The 14,687-nt window shown below is 44.5% G+C and overlaps 2 protein-coding genes across 5 annotated transcripts in view; one reads left to right on the forward strand and one right to left on the reverse strand.

Moving 5' to 3' along the window:
- LOC138202857 (myomegalin-like) overlaps positions 1–8,658 on the forward strand; it is a 46,416-nt gene extending 37,758 nt beyond the window's left edge. For 2 of the 4 annotated variants that reach the window (XM_069157175.1, XM_069157173.1), the window contains 15 exons: positions 70–174; positions 263–424; positions 562–819; positions 1,036–1,167; positions 1,261–1,377; positions 1,464–1,653; positions 1,795–1,916; positions 2,215–2,451; positions 2,571–2,672; positions 2,893–3,113; positions 3,208–3,351; positions 3,452–3,590; positions 3,891–3,937; positions 4,262–4,316; positions 5,820–8,658. In XM_069157175.1, the coding sequence (XP_069013276.1) occupies positions 70–174; positions 263–424; positions 562–819; positions 1,036–1,167; positions 1,261–1,377; positions 1,464–1,653; positions 1,795–1,916; positions 2,215–2,451; positions 2,571–2,672; positions 2,893–3,113; positions 3,208–3,351; positions 3,452–3,590; positions 3,891–3,937; positions 4,262–4,316; positions 5,820–5,959 (2,171 nt within the window). In that variant the 3' untranslated portion in view covers positions 5,960–8,658. The remainder of the gene's footprint in view (positions 1–69; positions 175–262; positions 425–561; positions 820–1,035; positions 1,168–1,260; positions 1,378–1,463; positions 1,654–1,794; positions 1,917–2,214; positions 2,452–2,570; positions 2,673–2,892; positions 3,114–3,207; positions 3,352–3,451; positions 3,591–3,890; positions 3,938–4,261; positions 4,317–5,819) is intronic. The other 2 variants (XM_069157176.1, XM_069157174.1) reach the window with 2 other exon arrangements.
- Positions 8,659–9,360: 702 nt separating this feature from the next.
- On the reverse strand, positions 9,361–14,676 carry prkab2 (protein kinase, AMP-activated, beta 2 non-catalytic subunit). The gene is made up of 8 exons (XM_069157181.1): positions 14,422–14,676; positions 13,365–13,544; positions 13,091–13,248; positions 12,875–12,968; positions 12,453–12,567; positions 11,736–11,869; positions 11,533–11,601; positions 9,361–11,143 (listed from the first exon to the last, which is right to left on the reverse strand). The coding sequence occupies exons 2-8, from the start codon at positions 13,521–13,523 to the stop codon at positions 11,066–11,068; spliced, it is 807 nt and encodes a 268-aa protein (XP_069013282.1). The 5' UTR covers positions 13,524–13,544; positions 14,422–14,676; the 3' UTR covers positions 9,361–11,065.
- Between the last annotated feature and the right edge of the window lie 11 nt (positions 14,677–14,687).

The following is a 14,687-nucleotide window of genomic DNA, read 5'->3' on the forward strand; positions in this document are numbered from 1 at the left end:
AACTAAATCTTTCTTTCTTTCTGTGAGCGCCATCTTTCTATCCTTTCACCCTCCATTCCCTTCTTCTAGTCCGTCCATTTATTTTTCCTCCTCATGGCCTCCTCAAGTCCTCCAGCAGCTGTCCCAACATGCTTTGCTCAGCCGCTGTGGGTCGGACCAGTCGGGCCTCCCGAGGTATGGGACTCAGATGATGCAGAGTGCCCAAAAATCCTTTATCCTCCTTTATATTCTGTATGTGTCACTTCCTGTCATTCTCCTCCAGCCCTTTTCAGAGAGCCTCTCTCTTACTCCCTCTCTGTCCCCTCTGGCCCTGATGTCTGGGGTTATGAAGTCACTTCTGACCCCCGGCCCAGGGCCCTGTCTGTGATCGCTGTTCACCCAGAGCTGGACACGCTGTACAAACAGATGAATGAGCAGAACAGGGGTGAGGGGTCCGGGAGTGTGTGCCGTGTGTGGAAATACACATAACTTGTTTGTAGTTATTGTCTCAGTTCCCCTGCCGTCCTGTGACTCTTTTCACATGTTTCAAACGTCTTCTCTCTTTTGTGTGTGTGGTTACAGGCTTTGCAGGTCCCCACGACAAGGCTCTGTTCACTCTCTCACCTGGTGCCCACAACCAGCATGACCTCTCAAGCTACAGCCAACTATCCCATCATGCCTTTCAACAATACCAGCTGGGTGGCATCCCTGAAGGCCACTCCATGAAGTCTGACTCGGGTCTAATGACAGCAGGACATTTGTGGGATGTGGAAAACTTGGCTCAGCCAGTCGGAAGCTTTTCTGGATCAACTGGGCACCAACCAGGAAGCAACCAAGCAGGTGTGACCCAGTAGACATTTTGTGATATCAATTTATATTGATTTGATATCAATTATTGGCCTACTGGGATTAACATCATAGGCCAACAACAAGTGTCTATCACATACTTTTAAGGATGTTTATTTCAATCTAACGCGTCAGAAATACATTTGAAGTAGCAGTCACAGCCGAGTCAGTTGATTATTGCAACATCATTATGATACTGCTTGTCTCTAGGGGCAAATTTGATAGAGGAGCACCTGCGGGAGGTGAGGTGTCTCCGTCAGCGTTTGGAGGAGTCCATCAGGGCCAACGAGAGGCTCCGACAACAGCTAGAAGAGAGACTGGCCACCTCTGGGCGTGATGGAGGTAATGTAGTCGTGTCTTACACTTGAATAACATCAAACGCCGTCACTTCCTATTGTCTAGGTAATGACATAAGACTGTTTTTGTTTTGTCCAGGGGCACCAACAAACATCTATATTCAGGGACTGGACACAGTCACTCAACTGTCCAATGAGATTAGAGTACTGAAAGAAGAAAATTTGGGTCTACAGTCTCGCCTGCAGGCCAGCACAGGTACTGCATTGTAAAACACACAAACATTTAAGTTTGCATTGGGGGTATATTAACTCAAAGCAATTTGGTCTCTCTTCTTCCCTCAGACACCAGTGAGGAGGTGGTACAGTTACGGGAGGTGGTGTTCACCGCACGTGCCCGCCTGAAGCAGTCCGAGCTGGAGGCCGAGCAGTGGAAGGAGGAGCTCAGACGACTCCAGGCTCACAGTCAGGACCAGGGACAGCAGATTCACACTCTACGGCAGGAGCGACAGACCGGGCAGGAGAAAACCAACAGGTTGGTGTATTGGTTTGAATTGTGAATATACAGACTGAATTAATAACAATTCACTGAAATGCAGACACAAATAGTGTCAGTCTGTGTGTTTACATACTTCCTCTCTGGCTGCCTCTCATTGTATTATAACTGCGTTGTCAGGCTCCAACATGAGGTGTCTCTGCTGCAGCAGCAGCTGTGTGAGAGCAGGGAGCTCATCCACTCCCTGCAGAGCGAACTGCACGTTTATGATCGAGTGTGTTCCAGCACAAAGGCCAACAAAGGTCAGTCTCTTTATTGCAAACCGGCTTTGCACAACATGCTACCTTTTTTAAATAAAGGTAAAAATATGCAGGAATTCTAAACTTTGACGCCATCTGGTGGTAGATAAATGAATAGATAAATAGGCCATACCCATGATTTTTTTTTTTTTACTTTAAAAGATGCCCAAAATTTTACAAATAATTTGTGAATCAAAGTTTTAATGCGCTGCTGTGTTAGAATAAAACCCTCCAAACCTCACAGAGCACCGAAGCAGAACCATGTCTAAGACTCTCCAACGATTGTGTGTTTTGTTTTCAGGGTACCTGTGTGAGGTCCCAGGTCTTCCAGTGGAGCTGGGGGAGCTGCTGGGGGAGGTGAGGAGTCTGCGGGCCCAGCTGCAGAGCAGCGTTCAGGAGAACAGCGCCCTCAAACAGCTGGAGCTCCACAAGCAGCTGGAACAGAAGCTGGGTGTTGGGTCTCCTCGGACTCCCTCTCTCTCCGCCCTTACTGCCAGCCCTCAGAGAGAAAACTTCTACAGACGACAGCTGCTTCATGGTGAGACAGGAGCTTCTGAACATGACTCCAACATACCTCAAAATGTTGGCGAGGCTTGGTGTGCTGTGCTGTGGTGTGGTTTGCGATGTCCCAGCCTGGTTTGTGTGTGTGCTCTACAGACCCGGCTCCGTCTCCACCTGTCAGGGACATTGGTCTGTTTAACTGTGGCTCTCCTGGTCCTCCCTACTCAGACCTGGATGACAGCCATAGCACTGCCAATGGTGTGAATTTAACCTCATCACTGCAGCTTAATCTGACATTCATTTGATGGTTTATTTTAAAAGAAGTGGTTTGTAACAATAATAACACCTTGTTTGGAGTTTAATGTGCCTGTCTTCACAGTTTTAATTTAACTCCACAAACTTCTCTCTTGCGTTACAAGTAATACAACAAGGTCATTCAAAGTCCTTCCAACATACATTACAGCTCTTTTATCTCCAGCAGACACTCTTGACCCGCACTCTGAGCTGGAGGGGGAAGCACCTGACGGCTCATTTGCGAACCGTAACGGTCGCCACGCCATCGGCCATGTGGACGACTTCAGCGCTCTGCAGCAGCAGGTCCTAGAGGGTCGCAGTCTTGTCCAGCGCATGGAGACCATGCTGCAGGCCTACCTCGGCCCACCGCTGCTGGAGGACAACCAGAGACAGAGCAGCGAGCTGGTCTGTGTCCGGGGTTCAAACGTCCAGACTGTGACAGCTAATAATAACAATGATGACCGTCAAACACAAGTATCTAACTGGGCGCTGCTTGCAGGTTCTGGAATATGGATGTGTGAAGAGTCTTCTGTCCAACACCAAGACTCTGAGGCAGATCTTGGAGGAGGCGATGTCTCTGCTGAAGATGTTCTGGAGAGCAGCTCTACCCAGCACTGATCACGCCATCCAAAACCTTCAGAAGGTTTGAAGAACATGTGATATTTAAAGACATGTCTGGCCAACAGTCAAACTTTTCCTGTCAAACTAAATGTGAATATGTGTGTGTGTGTTTGTGTGTATAGGAGCAATGTATGCAGGAGGAGATCTTGTCCCTGAAACTGCGTATATCTGAGCAGGAAGAGGTCCTAAAGGGGACAATACAAAGACTGAGAAGCACCAGCCGCACCAAGGAGAGCATGGAGCACTTCATAGTCAACCAGTGTGAGTGTTTGAATGCAAAAAACTAAAACAAAAAAGGTAAAGAAAGAGATTCTCAACAGGCAGTGCTGCAGTTCCCTTCTTGGAAGAGGAAGGAGGAGATTTATTGTCCCTCAGGTCTAATTCACCGCCCTCTATAGATTCTACATAAACACACAAGATATCCTCCTGCAAAGAAAAACTGCAAGGAAAGGTGTTTTTATGTGGAGCATCAAAACTGCTGACATGGTTTTATCATCAGTGTGTACGTGTAGTCAGGTAACAACAGAAGACAAAAATAACTTTTTTATTTTTCTTTAACAGTGTCAAGGACTCGTGATGTGCTGAAAAAAGCCAGGACAAATTTAGAGGTAACTAGAAATCTCTGCTTTATATGCACCCTCAGTTATATTTTTTTACACATTGTCAGGTTATCTGTGTGCATATTCCAAAGGTCAAAGTGTTGTGTTCATCAGGATTATATGTTGTGAAGTCCCTGGTGTCCTAAATGTCTGTTGTAAATTCATCACTGTTGGCTTTTCTGTCTCACTTGTTCCTTCATCCTGAATTTGTCTCCTCTCCTCTCGTGTCCTCTCCTCTCTTCTCATATAATGTCTTCTTGTGTCCTCTTCTTTCCTCTTCCTCCTACTCTTTCTCTTCCTCCTCTTCTCCTGCCTTTCTTTAAAACCCCCCAGAAGAATGAGCTGAGACTTTCCTCTCTAAGCTCCTCCTCATCCTCTCCTTATGCTGGTAATTGTCTGACATCTTGTGGTCTTGAAAAATAGGTAGCCGTTGTCCCAGGTACTCTTTTTTTTTTTTTTTTTTTTTTTTTTTTTCTCCATCACGGGACTTTGTAGTTCAAATCCCTCCTAAACTTGGTGTAAAAGTAAACGTGATGATGATTCTGTGATCTGGGGCAGCTTTTACCTCCGCGTGGATTTTTGCATTTTCTAATCATGCTGACATCACTGCTTTACCATCCTGTCTAACAGCGAAGTCCATCTCGACTTTTATTTTCAACGTTTTACGACATTTCTTTAGCAGTGTGCATTACAGAAAAATAAAAAAAAGGAATGACTGCCATGACCACGAGGTGTGTATTCACCTTACATATTGATCTCAACATCCCTCCACAGCTGTCCTTACTGCAGTAAATAACGATATTTTTAAGTGATTCTGGTTGAATAGGAGTTGAACCCAACATGTTTACTTCAATATGTCTCTTGTATTAAGGCTGAGTCTATTTACAGCTTCACACGCACCCACAGTTGGATCCAAAATAGCCGCACACAGCATAGTTTCCATTCTGAGTATCACTGAGGGATGTACACACGCACTTGCTGTAAGAACATTTAGACTGCTGCACTTCAGTGATAGAGAAGAGCAGAAGGCATCAACACAACACCTGGGTTCATTCACACCACAAGGGCTCACAGCAAAAACTCTCTCTCTGTGTGTGTGTGTGTGTGTGTGTGTGTGTGTGTGTGTGTGTGTGTGTGTGTGTGTGTGTGTGTGTGTGTGTGTGACAGAGGATTTGAGTAACACAATTGTTTATTTTCTAATAACACATAATCAGCTTTTCATCTCCAAGCAGTTGTGTTTTGGGAATTTGACGACAACTAACATTTTCACAGCAAACTAAAAAAAAAAAAAAATGTATGAATAGTGTGACATTTTAGGTAATACATTCATTTACTTTGTTGCAAGGAATTACATTAGAAGATTGATGCCACTTAATATGAAGTGAATATGAAGGTTGAGCAAGGAGGGGGATTAGCCTGGTTTAGCATAAGGACTGGAAACGGCTAGCCTTGCCCTCATACAAACATGTGCAACAATTATGCTGTTTCCTGAGTGATTATGTTGCACTAGGTTATTGTTTACATATTTAAACTATGCAAGTGGAAATTAACTCGAGCCGAGAACATTAATTATGTGCAATCCAGCAAAAAGCCAACCAGCAGAGACACCTAAGGGAGAATGGTTATTTACAAATGAAACAGGAAAAAGATGGTAAATTATGAGTTTTAGAGGTTCTGGAAGGATGTTTTACGTTCGGACCCAGATTCCTGTCATTACACAAAGGTAAACCAGCCGTCTCGGGACTGCTTTTATTGGCATGCAGCCGTGAGAGTGGCGTAGATTTTCTGATGAAAAAGCAAAGAAGCGTGGTCCCTAAAATGTCTGTGTATAAATTGTTAGAAATAATAACTTGCATCTTTATTTCCCTCCCTTTCTCTCTCCCGTATCCAGCTGAGGACCAAGGAGGTGCTGCCAGAGAGCGGCCTGCTGATCGCAGTTTCCTGAAGACCGGCGGTGCCTCTGGAGTCGCCGGGGCTGCAGCCAATCAGCGTCCGGCAGCGAGGAAGCGCAGCAGCCAATGCCTGCTTTAGACTTTTAAAGTACCAGCCTAAACGCTACCACCTCTGACCTCTATGCCGTAACAGCCAAGATCCCAGCCCCACCCACCCTCACACCAGCCTGCCCTCTCCCACCCAGCCTCTGCCTTTACCTCCGTCCAGCCACGAGACTCCTCCCATCCCTCTCTCCTCCAGGCATATTGTGCACATTATAATCTGCACCTTGAGCCTTACCAAGCTCACCTTCAACCGTGACACTCTCCACCCCCTCCGACCCCCACCACCGTCACATGTATTATTGTCTTTGAGTGATACAGTCAGCAGTTTGCCTTGTGTGTGTGACAGAAGAAGGTGTTTGAAATGTGCCTCTGGTGGTTTCAGTAATGTGCGTCCTACTGATGGAACTGGTTGACGATGCCTTTAGACACTGACCTAAGATCGGGTTTTCAATAGGTTAGTATTTTTTTATTTAAAAGGTTTAGGGTAAAAAGACTTTACATTGGACAGCTTCAACATATTTAAAAAAAAAAAAAAGTATCCTTAGACTTTAGAGAACTTCACTTGCGAGTTAAACTCTTAAGTTTCTGTAACACACCCCTTCATCTAAGAGCATCCTTTACTGAAAGCCTGTGGACGGAAAAGATGTTCATGCACGTGCAAAATGGCTTGCGGGAGGGATTCTGCACACACGTACGCACACATGTACATGTTTACATGTGTGTGTGATCGAGCACAGCTCACTCAAAGACAACACAGCCACAACTTTGACTGCCACAGAAATGCAAGTTTACTTTTCGTGGCATTTTTATTAACACACCATCATCTTCTTGCAAATGCAATGCAAAGGGGAAAAAAATGTCACCTATAATGGATCATTATACAGAATGGAGGAACGTAGAGTAGGTAGGTGATCATTGCTAAGTAGTTGTGTACTAGCAATATGTGTATTTGTGGAGGAAGCTTATGAATGATATGTCAGCGATAGCCAAGGGTTATAAATAGCAGATCAAATGCCAGAGAAAGGTTCCATTTCAGTCGCAAGCCTCCGTATTTGGGTCCCAAAGGTGCTCCACTGGCACCAAACTGCAAACTTAAAACTACTGAATAAGTCACAGACAGAAGAGCTGGGTCTGTTTGATTGTGATTTCCAAACTGGACGTACACTAAAATATGTAAAAAGAGGTTTTGAGTACTCAGATGGAACCAGGCTAAACGCGTATTCGCTCCTCTGCAGGAGTCCTCATACGAGCATGTGCAATAATGTTGTTTCTTGAATGATTATGCTCCACCGGGTTATTATTACTTTGCCTGACACTGGATTATTACTCACTCATTATAATGTTAGGACACAGCCAGTGTTACAATTGTACTTTTTCCTTGATGCATGACAGAGATTGTAAAATCTAAAGTATGGAACAGGCGATTGTCAATACTTGCCAAAGTTTGAAGTTTGAACTCTTCACTCCACTCTGACTTGCCGTATCCATGCGAATGACAAAACCCGGGGTCAGATCAGGCCGACGGGTTACCGAGGTGTCTTTTTTTTTCCGAGGGCCTCTAGAACCACAGAGACGGTAACCGTTAGACAGCTGCTGCAGTTTATTGAGATTTGTACGACAGAAATGAGCTCCTTTTTCGGACCAAAACTCAACGAAGTGGATTTTCCCACAAGGCCATATGCTATATGTCTTTTTGTTATTTCTCTTGGTTCAGGCCGTCTTAGCATTCCCATGGCAATGGCAATATAGATTACTCAGTTCTTAAAGATGACACAAACTTTGGCAGGCTGCTGGTGGGGTCATTGTTCCGTATTTCACAGTTCAGCTTCACATTTAGTTTTGTGGGTTTTCTCGCTGTACATTTGCCATTTTGTGCTGTAAATAACCTGCTTTTCTGTATGAACTTTACTTTTGTGTGGGCGTGTGTGAAAACATCCAACATTTGCTTTTGGCAAAGTTGATTATCTGGGTAGCTGTGCAATAGCTTGATATCTTTTATTTTGATGTTAAACATCACGGTATTGTGAGCATTTTTGCAGCATTCACTTCCTGCAATATATGATTTATATGCAGTGTGTGTTAGAGGATTGTGTCACTTTGAATCACTTCGTCACACGGGCTGATAAGTCATCACAAACTATGCCTTTATGATATTTAAGACACTGATCACAATATCATCCTCCTATCACAAAGCTCTGATTAATGTTGCTTCGCTTGCCTTCCGATTTAGCCCGAGAGCTTCTTTAGTCGGCCCTCGGTGGTAGAAATGGCCTTGAACAAGCGTCTACCTGAGTTCTACCAAATTAGGTTTTGTTTGCGCTCGAGTCTTCACAAAATGACTGAAGTTGCCAAGTATTTCAATTAAGGGGAGAAAAATTAAAGGGAACAGTTTGGAAGTATTGTAATAAAAAAAAAAAAAAAAGCCAATGACTGGAAAGATTGTGAAACGTTGGATCCTCAGAGCACCTTGTTAGAGCGTAAACAAAGTCTTTTTGCGATTTGTTATTGAAAAGGGAATCAAACAGCAGTTTGAAACTACGTATGAGTTGCATATGTATATAGTGCTATCTGATTGCTGCAGCTTTTTTCCTGAGTTTGTGCATAACGAACTAGAAAGCCGATACAGGACTCGTATGGATCCTGTCTCTGATGACAGTTAACGGTGTGTTGTGTTGGTAAACGTATTAGCAGTGAAGGATTTTGAGAAAGAATGAATAAAACACTTAAAAAGGTTTTGTGAGTTACTTCTGTTTAATCCGCTGTCTTGGTTCTAATTTGTCGGTTTTTATGTTTGGAGCCCCGTCAACTGCTTGCGTTGTTGCTCGTTAGCAAAAGTTTGTACCGCAGTTCATCCGAGTAATTTAAAAACGCAAGCTTTGGCACCTCTGAACACACACGGGAGAGACATCACCGTGTACTAACACAGCCTGGGAGTGCACGACTGCATCACTGCAGCAGGGCGAGCAGTCGAAGCACCGGAGTAAAGCGCAAACGGCTAAACATTTCCGTTTGGTGTGGAGATGCCGTTTAAAACATTTTTTTAAACTAGACCAGTGACAGAAGTAAAAACAAAAAATATGTATTAAGAACTTTAAGTATGTGTTTTCAACCAAGAATTCACTGCATTGAAATGTTGAATAACAGGTTTTGTCATCCAACTGTGAAGAAGTTGAAATGAAGCACGTTACTCAGGTTACAACATCTCTATCAAAACATAACGAGCATTAAGCTGAATACATTTTGGTGATTTTGTGTCCTGGACTAAGCGAGTTGAAACTCAGAGCATGAACACAAGAGAGTCTTTGACCCAGAACACCATCATTACATTTTGTTGTTGTTGGTCACTTCATTATTTCTTCCAGTTTGGTGCTGCTGTAACGAGCGAATTTCCCTTGTTGCGGATCAATCTTACACTAACAGAAAACAAAACAGACAGGAAGTAGGACCACAACGTCCTCTCTTTATTTGCAAAGAAGTAAAACGTTACACAGTGTATCTTCTGCAAAGCATTTTTAAATATTCACAAGACAGCTGTAAAATTCAAGTTTTGGTTTTAGACTTAAAACTCCATGTCCACGGCACTTGTCCATCCTAATCTTCTCTGTAAATCTTTAAATCTCTTTGGACAAAAAAAAACCCGTCACGGCTCGACATTCACAAAATACTTTCAGAGCGTCTAGTTGAATACCAGCAGGATTTATGAAAGCCCCTTTTATAAGTCTGTAGTGTATAAACTGTGGGTAAATACGGCAAGTTCAGACCATTAAATAGCACAACTTGCAAGTAATTTTTAAAGCCACCACACCAAAAAATACTGACCATCTTAAATCCTTTTTAGGAACACACACACACGTGAGCAAACTTTGTACAAACATTTAAAGTCATGGCAACTGTTCATCCTCATAGCCCTGTCAGTTGATCTGATAATGTGCCTCCGATCACTTGTTGAGGTGTGCGCGGCGAGTCGGCCTCTGAATGTGTAACAGACCATGCAATCTGTATCCTCATAAGCTGCAGACATTCAACACAAAAGCAGCAAGTTCAAACTGTTTGGGTGTACAGGCCTCTGTGCATGACTAGACATGTAACAAATACAGTACATTCCTCTTTTATAAATAGAACCAAAAACAGACACACATAAAGCACAGTAAGTTCCATCATATCTAAAAAAAAAAAAATAAAAAAAAACGTAGATCCTGTAGCCCAGAGGAGCTACAGTACTCGAGCTGTCTGCTGCATAGTTAAAAGCTGACGTTAACGCTCCTGTTCGCAAACCGCCATCAAGATAAACGCAACAGCAGAACTAAACACTGAGCTCTGACCACCAATCCCCATCTCGAAAGTGGGGAAACGGACGAGCACTCTGTCTATAGTGACCCTCAACCAACCTGAAATAAGGAGCTTCAGATTCAACTGAATGACTGCTGAGAAACTCAACTTTCTGTAGTTTACTGCAGCTTCACGGGGGACGTCATGTTTCCGGCGCTGACGGGAGTTAAAATTCAGTATTTTCTTTAACGGCAAATTATTGCACTCCAACTTCAAGCAATTTAAAGACCGGTGCTCTCTCAGGCCAGATTTAGTCGTCCTGTTATTGTGCATGCACTCGGGTCTGAAGTCAGCTGAAGGAGAGTACGACCACACGCAACTTGTTGAAATCAAACTGTTGAGCCACGCCATTAAAAACTCAAAATCTCATGAAACAGACCTCTCAAAGGTCCGCTATCCGATCAGGTCACATATTACACGGACCCCAAATAAATCTCTTTTTTGCACACTAACATGAGTCTAATCACAAGATGCAGCAAACACAGTTATTTAGTCAGTCTCTCATCTTTCTGGAGATGTCACAAGTAAAAAGCCACAGGATGGTTGTCATCTCTCTCTGACAACTTACAGTAGCACACACACTTCGCTATTTTTGTTCAGAGCCATGTAGACAGAAGTGTGACCTCTTTCGAATCCAACCCCCCCCCCCCCTACCCGAGTCATCACAACCACTGGCCTTCAGCTCACCTGTGAATGTTTCAGTGTCAGATTGGGCTAAATGTGACGACAGACACGCACGCACACAAATTAAAACAGCAGAATACAAACATGCTGCTCTCTAATAAGCATCGCGGAGCACCCAGGCTGAGGTTTAAATAGGCTTGTAAAGCAGAGAGGTGACGTATTTCTTCTTGTATCTGTGAGTGGCGCTCAGCACCATGACGCCATCCTGCACAGACGGAAGAAACAACACACAGACAAGCTGTTGTAAGTGAAACCTACAGCCAGACAGCAAATACAGAGAGATACTTCACTTTGTACAAATGGTAAAAAAAAAGAAAAGAAAAAGGGATTTAAATAACGATGGGAAAATGTATTTCTTCAAGGCTGGAGGTGTCCTGCTGCATTATCAGCATACTGAGCACAAGTTGAATTGCTTCAAGAACTCAAAAGGTTACATTTCATTGAAGAAATGGCAGAAACTAATAATGAAAAAGTACGAGACCTTTAACCATCTGCGACCTCTATGGCCGTGTGGAACAGGAAGAGACTTGCCTCTAATATTTCATATCCTATCGGTCACATGTGGACTGTACGAGAAAGATTTATGCAGCCTACCTTTATTGAAAGCGCGTACAGGTGATTCAGCATGACGTGGTTGGGTTCGGGCAGCAGGGCGGGGTCACACTGCCAACAAAGAGGAAGAAGAGAAAAACCACAGAGACCACAGTAAGCAGGCAACAAACGCCGGGCACGTCTTCGTCTGAGGGAAATATAGGACTGAATCTGAACCGTAAATAAGGAAAAGCGGAGACACTGACGGATATATTGGTGTCCTTGTTGAGAATGACTTGAAGCAGGTGAGGCGGGAGTATCGGCGGGGCTTTGAAGTGCTCCTCAGGTCTGAAGATGTACTGCTCCTGTCCGTATGGACCTGGGGGGGAGCTGGACAGATCTGTGAGGACACGGTCACAATTACCCTCCTGAGTAAAGTTTCACACACACACACTTTCAACACATTTCAGCGTTTGAAATCTGACTGAACGAAATGTTTTATTAAAATGATCCCCAACAAACGTCCACAAAAATGTCAACATCTACCCAAAACGCACCGTGTGATCCAAAAGTTAAGAGAGTGTTCCTGTTGCACACAAATGGAGCGCAGCCCCGTGATTTGCACAGAGCAGGAGGAAGCTATAACCGTCGCAAGTAATTATTCCAAGCTACATAACTTGGTCAACATCAGCATCTAAGTTACGCGCGTCTTTGCGAGTGCGTGCGTATTTGCGATGTCACCGTGGACACAAGCAGAGGGTGGACATCAAACCTCGTATATACTCGGGGGGGGGGGGGGGGAATTTAAATCGCGTATGGTTTCATAATTAAATGTAAATCTGTATTTCAACTTTGTGTCCGACACCTGTATTAAGACTTCATATATTGCTGGGTGAGTGCAGTGTCATGAAAATCTTTCTAATGGCATTTATTTGACTACATAAAAAAAGAAAAAGAAGAAAAGATTAACAGAGCAGGCTGACCTGACGTGTCCGAGCACTCCAGAGAGTCGACCTGCAGGGCGTCAAACACCTCAAAGTCTGACTTCTTCACCTGGATCAGGTTGTTGATGGTGCCGAGCTGGCTGGTTACCACGGGCTTCCAAAAAGAGAGCAAGGTAATAATCCAGTAATTCTATAATTAGTGTTGGTCACAAAAACTGCGCACGTTTCCCTGAATTTGAGAGGTTTAGATTTGAACACTGCGAGTGCAGCTGATTTCACGCAGTCATTAAAAGGGCCTTAAAAAAATAGCACACAGCAAAGTTTGTACAGTTCTTTTGTGGTTCTGCTGTTAAATTCTGTGAGAATAACCGAATGGTATCAAGGGGAATCTTTCATGAAATGATGTTTCTGTTCATGAAAATATGTCAATAAGATAAAAAATAAGAGCGACCCTGCCGTACCTCTGCGGCGTCATGAACCCACTGCCCATCTACAAAGAACTTGTACTGGTGCTCTCCTTCAGGCAGGTCCAGAATCGCGACAAAGTCATTATGGCTTTGGAAAGAGGAAGACACAGAGTATTAGTGCAATGTCAGGATTTCCATCAACAGACACTCAAACCAGCGTGAACGTGCGTGAGAATTTACCGACATGTGCTCCAAACTGATCCCGTTTACCTCTTATTTAGTGGTATCTTTGTGTTCCAGTTATTAAAGGAACCCGCTATGTAGACCTCCTTGCCCCCTCCGGCCCAGCGGATCACAGTGGGTCGAGCCTGAGGACCCGTTTTAACCAGGTCATCCAGATCTGGCGTGAACTCTTTCTCTCCTGATGTCTAAAAGCAAAAAAAATAAAATAACCGTGAGCCATTTTTAGGAGAGACGGCGAGATCGAGATCTCTTGCAGAAAGAACCCGATTCCGTACAAGAATCTGCATTTCCCCGCGCGTACCTTGGACTCGGGTCCGTGGGTGTTGAAGATGTTGGGGTCGTCCGTGCTGTCCACCATCTTGCTGCCGTGCTCTTGGTCTTTGTGACTCCCGCTGCTGTCCGAGCGATGGGTTTTACCTCCATGGCGATCTCCAGACGCCCTGTCGCTTGTGTTGCCCATGATGCCTCACTTTTCAGAGAGCTGCGGAAAAGAAAGGACGACTTAAAACCAGTTACTCCAACGTAAAAAAAAAAAAAAAAAAAAACCTTGAGATACCACCGACAACAGAGTCGGGCTGAGCGACACATCCATGTCTGAATCTAAAAGGCAGCATGACAGCAAAGTGAAGTCAGACTGTTCTATCTTATTATTTGCTTTTACCCACTTAAGTCATTACATCCACGACACTGACGATTATTTATCAAATATCTCATGACTCAAATATTTAGTGGAAGCACCGATCGCATATTTCACCCAGCCCTGATCACGACGGTGTGATGACGACACGTGACGGCCACGAACGGGAGGCTGACCTGAAGTGGCGTCAAGCAGCGACCGTAACACGAAACGGCACATTTAAAATGTGACAATCAATATCGTAACACGATGAGCAGCAGTCCCGGGTTCAGAGTAAAGGCTTAAACGGCTTTCCAGACAGGCTGAAAGGCTGAAAGGCTAAAAGGCTTACCGCTGGACGGGACAGGTACCCGGTGGGCCAGGACAGATCAGAGGAACGTAAACAAGGCAGCCTGTCGGACGCGGCGTGGGACAGACCCGCCACTTAACGCTAACCAGCTTGGCGACTGCGACGTCAACACGTTTTTAACTTCCCAAACTAAATAACGAATACAACTGAGCCATTGGTGAAAAGTAAGCACTCGTGGTTTCCCAGTTGTAAGAGAGGGTAGTTTCCCCCGCAGGCTGCTCCGCGGTGCCCGCCTCGGGTCGGTGTTTACAGTTACTACCGGCTGGCCCGCTAGCTGTGCGACACGTTAGTCGTATTAAAGACGGCCCGTGTCGACTAACGCAAACTATAATTATTAAGGACGCAGACTGAACAGAGGAGAGACACACTCACCGACGCCGATGGAGGTTGTTCTGCTGTAGTCGCTTTAGCGGAGCGCCCACCTCTTTATGACAACCGCAGCCCAGCGGGGGGTCCGACTACGGCGCGCGGTGAGGACAAAACTAAAGCAAGGCACGTTTCACTACGGGGAGGGTGAAGGACTACGAGGTCGTCTGTGAGGAAACAGTCGTGTTAAACGGTTTGGACACAAAAATGGGAGCATTTTTCAAGACATTCTCAAAAGAATTATATATTATATATATTTTTTTTTGTAGATA

This window comes from Embiotoca jacksoni, unplaced genomic scaffold, assembly GCF_022577435.1.
Source record: "Embiotoca jacksoni isolate LCO1_2020_lvr unplaced genomic scaffold, fEmbJac1.0.p SCAF_22, whole genome shotgun sequence".
Taxonomy (NCBI): Eukaryota; Metazoa; Chordata; class Actinopteri; family Embiotocidae; genus Embiotoca; species Embiotoca jacksoni.

Bases quoted from the DNA above. Each gene is read 5' to 3' on its own strand.
- prkab2 (XM_069157181.1), bottom strand. From the start codon at position 13,523: ATGGGCAACACAAGCGACAGGGCGTCTGGAGATCGCCATGGAGGTAAA. The intron at 11,870-12,452 runs GTCAGCCTGCTC...GTGTCCTCACAG, and splicing joins GGAGTGCTCGGACACGTCAG to ATCTGTCCAGCTCCCCCCCA. The intron at 11,144-11,532 runs GTAGGCTGCATA...CCGTCTGTGCAG, and splicing joins TGTACGCGCTTTCAATAAAG to GATGGCGTCATGGTGCTGAG.